At 47.9% G+C, this 2438-nt stretch overlaps 1 protein-coding gene across 1 annotated transcript; it reads left to right on the forward strand.

Annotated features, from left to right (window-relative positions):
* The first annotated feature begins 216 nt into the window (after window positions 1-216).
* Window positions 217-1323, forward strand: LOC144144754 (beta-1,3-galactosyltransferase 5-like). The gene has a single exon (XM_077676266.1). It carries the CDS (start codon window positions 217-219, stop codon window positions 1069-1071), a length of 855 nt encoding a protein of 284 aa, XP_077532392.1. The 3' UTR covers window positions 1072-1323.
* Window positions 1324-2438: the final 1115 nt, after the last annotated feature.

Raw genomic sequence — 2438 nt, forward strand, 5'->3', positions numbered from 1 at the left:
CCCAACAAAACAATTTTCATGTCAAGCTCTGCGAGAGAGCGGCGTGGACAGGTGGCCACTCACACAATGGAGTCTGCAAAGTCAGGTGATAAGGCACTGTATTCGGATGTTTTAAATACTCCTAGTTACATTTTAAGAAAACCCAAGTTTGCAAATCAGACATCTCTAAAATTAACATATAACGTGTCAACAGCCGTGACTCCTGTAGCTAGTTCGATGACACCAACTGCGACCAACACGCCCGTGACCCGCTTTGGTTGGAAAGTCAAATGCGCCTGTGCATCCAACCTTCGAGTGCTGTATTACGTTCACACACCGCCTGACCACACGCGCCATCGTCAATTGCTTCGAAACACAATAGGCAACAGTGAGGTTGCGGCCTTCCTTAACTCATCGCTGGTGTTCTTCGTGGGAACAACGCATGATCAAAATCTGCGCGAGAAAGTCCACCAAGAAGCTGAAAGAGAAGGCGACGTGGTGGAGCTGGATTTCTTTGACTCTTACCGAAACCTGACGCACAAGTTTATCGGAGCGACGAAGTGGCTCACAGCCAATGAATGCCTGAACTCTTCGGAACGTGTGGTGGTAAAACTCGACGACGACGTCGTGGTCAACGTATTCCTTCTGTCTTCCTACGTGGAATACCTGTTAGCGCTCGACCACTCCGTATCGCCGAGTATCCACTGCGCTAGTTTGTTAAACGAGAGGCCCATACGCCGAAAAAACTCCAAGTGGTTTGTTTCTAGGCAGGAGTACCCGTCTTTCAAGTACCCACCTTACTGCCCCGGCGCGGCATTTTTGATGCATGTGTCCGTGTTGGCGATGCTTGGACGTGAAGTCCACCGTGTGCCCTTCTTCTGGGTAGATGATGTGTATGCGACGGGATTGGTTGCACGCTCTGCTAAAGTTGTTCTGGTAGACATTAAGCGCCATTTTATCCTACATCCCGAAAACGGTAAGGTAGACGTTAGCAAAAATACACTTTTCATTCACATTGAACAGCACGAGGTTCTTTTCGAGAGATCAAAAATATTTTGGAATAGCATAATGATGCAAAATTCAACACGTTAACCAAGCCCTTGATCACCCACTTGCCGTTGCAGAACGCTTCGATGCTAAGCATTGATACAAAGACTGCTCGCTGAGGTTGGCATGAATTCCACAAGCGAAAATACCTACTTGTTGTCGGTTAAAAGAGAAGCTAAGAGCATAGCAGTACAGGGAATGGTTTTTATTATATGAAATATAATGTTTATTGTGGTATTTACTATGTTAAATAACGAATTGAATCTTATATCAAGCTTGTCACCCTTTGTTCAGTCGTATTGCGCTCCTTCTAAAAAATATTTTAATGACTGATAACCACCGGTGATATTCCTTTAGTTAAAATAACATGACCGTGCTTTCAGTAGGAGCATTGTGAGAGAGTAATTTATTGAATATGAGGAAAACACAGTGAGGTCGGCCTGATCGTATAGTGGTCGGCCTGATCGAGGACGGCCTGATCGTACCTGCTACTCTGTCGGGGAGGGGGGGTTGTCGGAGGGGTAAGGGGGGAAATAGCATTAATAGAGAGTGTGACAGGTGTGATTATGGACATAGAGGTGATAGAATAAGTATATACAAAATGCCTCTGCTATGTACAGTACATGTTCAATACTTTACCACAATGGGATTGAGCTACAATCTAGCTGCCAAACCATTGATTTTCAAGAATGTCAGCACTGCCTTGAAGGCCTTCTTTGAATAGTGCGGGACTGCCCAGGGTCCCAGCAGGACGTCCTCAGATAATGCCTGATTGTCTAACCGGGCCAACGACGTGGCTAAGTTTCCACGGTAATGCGCGTAACAGGGACAGAGCCACAGCACATGTTCAATAGTCTCCGGCATGTGACACGATTCAGTCAGGGTCACTCGAACCACCGATGAGGTTTTGGTAGCGATGAGGGAAAGCTACGCCGAACCATAATCGGTGAAACAGCGACGAGTAGCTTCGATGAGTCCCTGGGGGCATCCCTAACCTGCAATCAGGGTCCAGTCGATGGAGCCTTCTGTGGCGGTGGTGAGGGTTGGCCCAGTGATTTATCGTGGCGTCGCGGAGAAGAGCGGTGAGAAGAGCGTTCGTGCCTGGTCTTGCGAAGGGAAGGCGCACGACTACTGCGCCTGTTGAAGCCTTTTTCGCCTCCGCGTCAGCCCATTCATTCCCCGCCAACCCACAGTGGCCTGGAACCCACTCAATCGTCAAATCGTGCTTGTCAACAAAGCTAAAGTCAACTGCTTGAGGGCCACTGAGGGAAAACAAGACTTATTTATGATTCCCGGGTGGAAAGCCGGTCTGATGGTCTTGATAGCACCCACAGATGATTCTGTAAAACCCCCATTGGGGCGTAACCAGAGGGAATTATGCGTTGATGACGCGAAGCTGCTGCCGCAAAACT

Source organism: Haemaphysalis longicornis, unplaced genomic scaffold (assembly GCF_048455015.1).
Source record: "Haemaphysalis longicornis isolate Haplotype H1 unplaced genomic scaffold, Haemaphysalis longicornis Haplotype H1 scaffold_7, whole genome shotgun sequence".
Lineage (NCBI taxonomy): Eukaryota > Metazoa > Arthropoda > Arachnida > Ixodida > Ixodidae > Haemaphysalis > Haemaphysalis longicornis.

Bases quoted from the DNA above. Each gene is read 5' to 3' on its own strand.
- LOC144144754 (XM_077676266.1), top strand. From the start codon at position 217: ATGACACCAACTGCGACCAACACGCCCGTGACCCGCTTTGGTTGGAAA.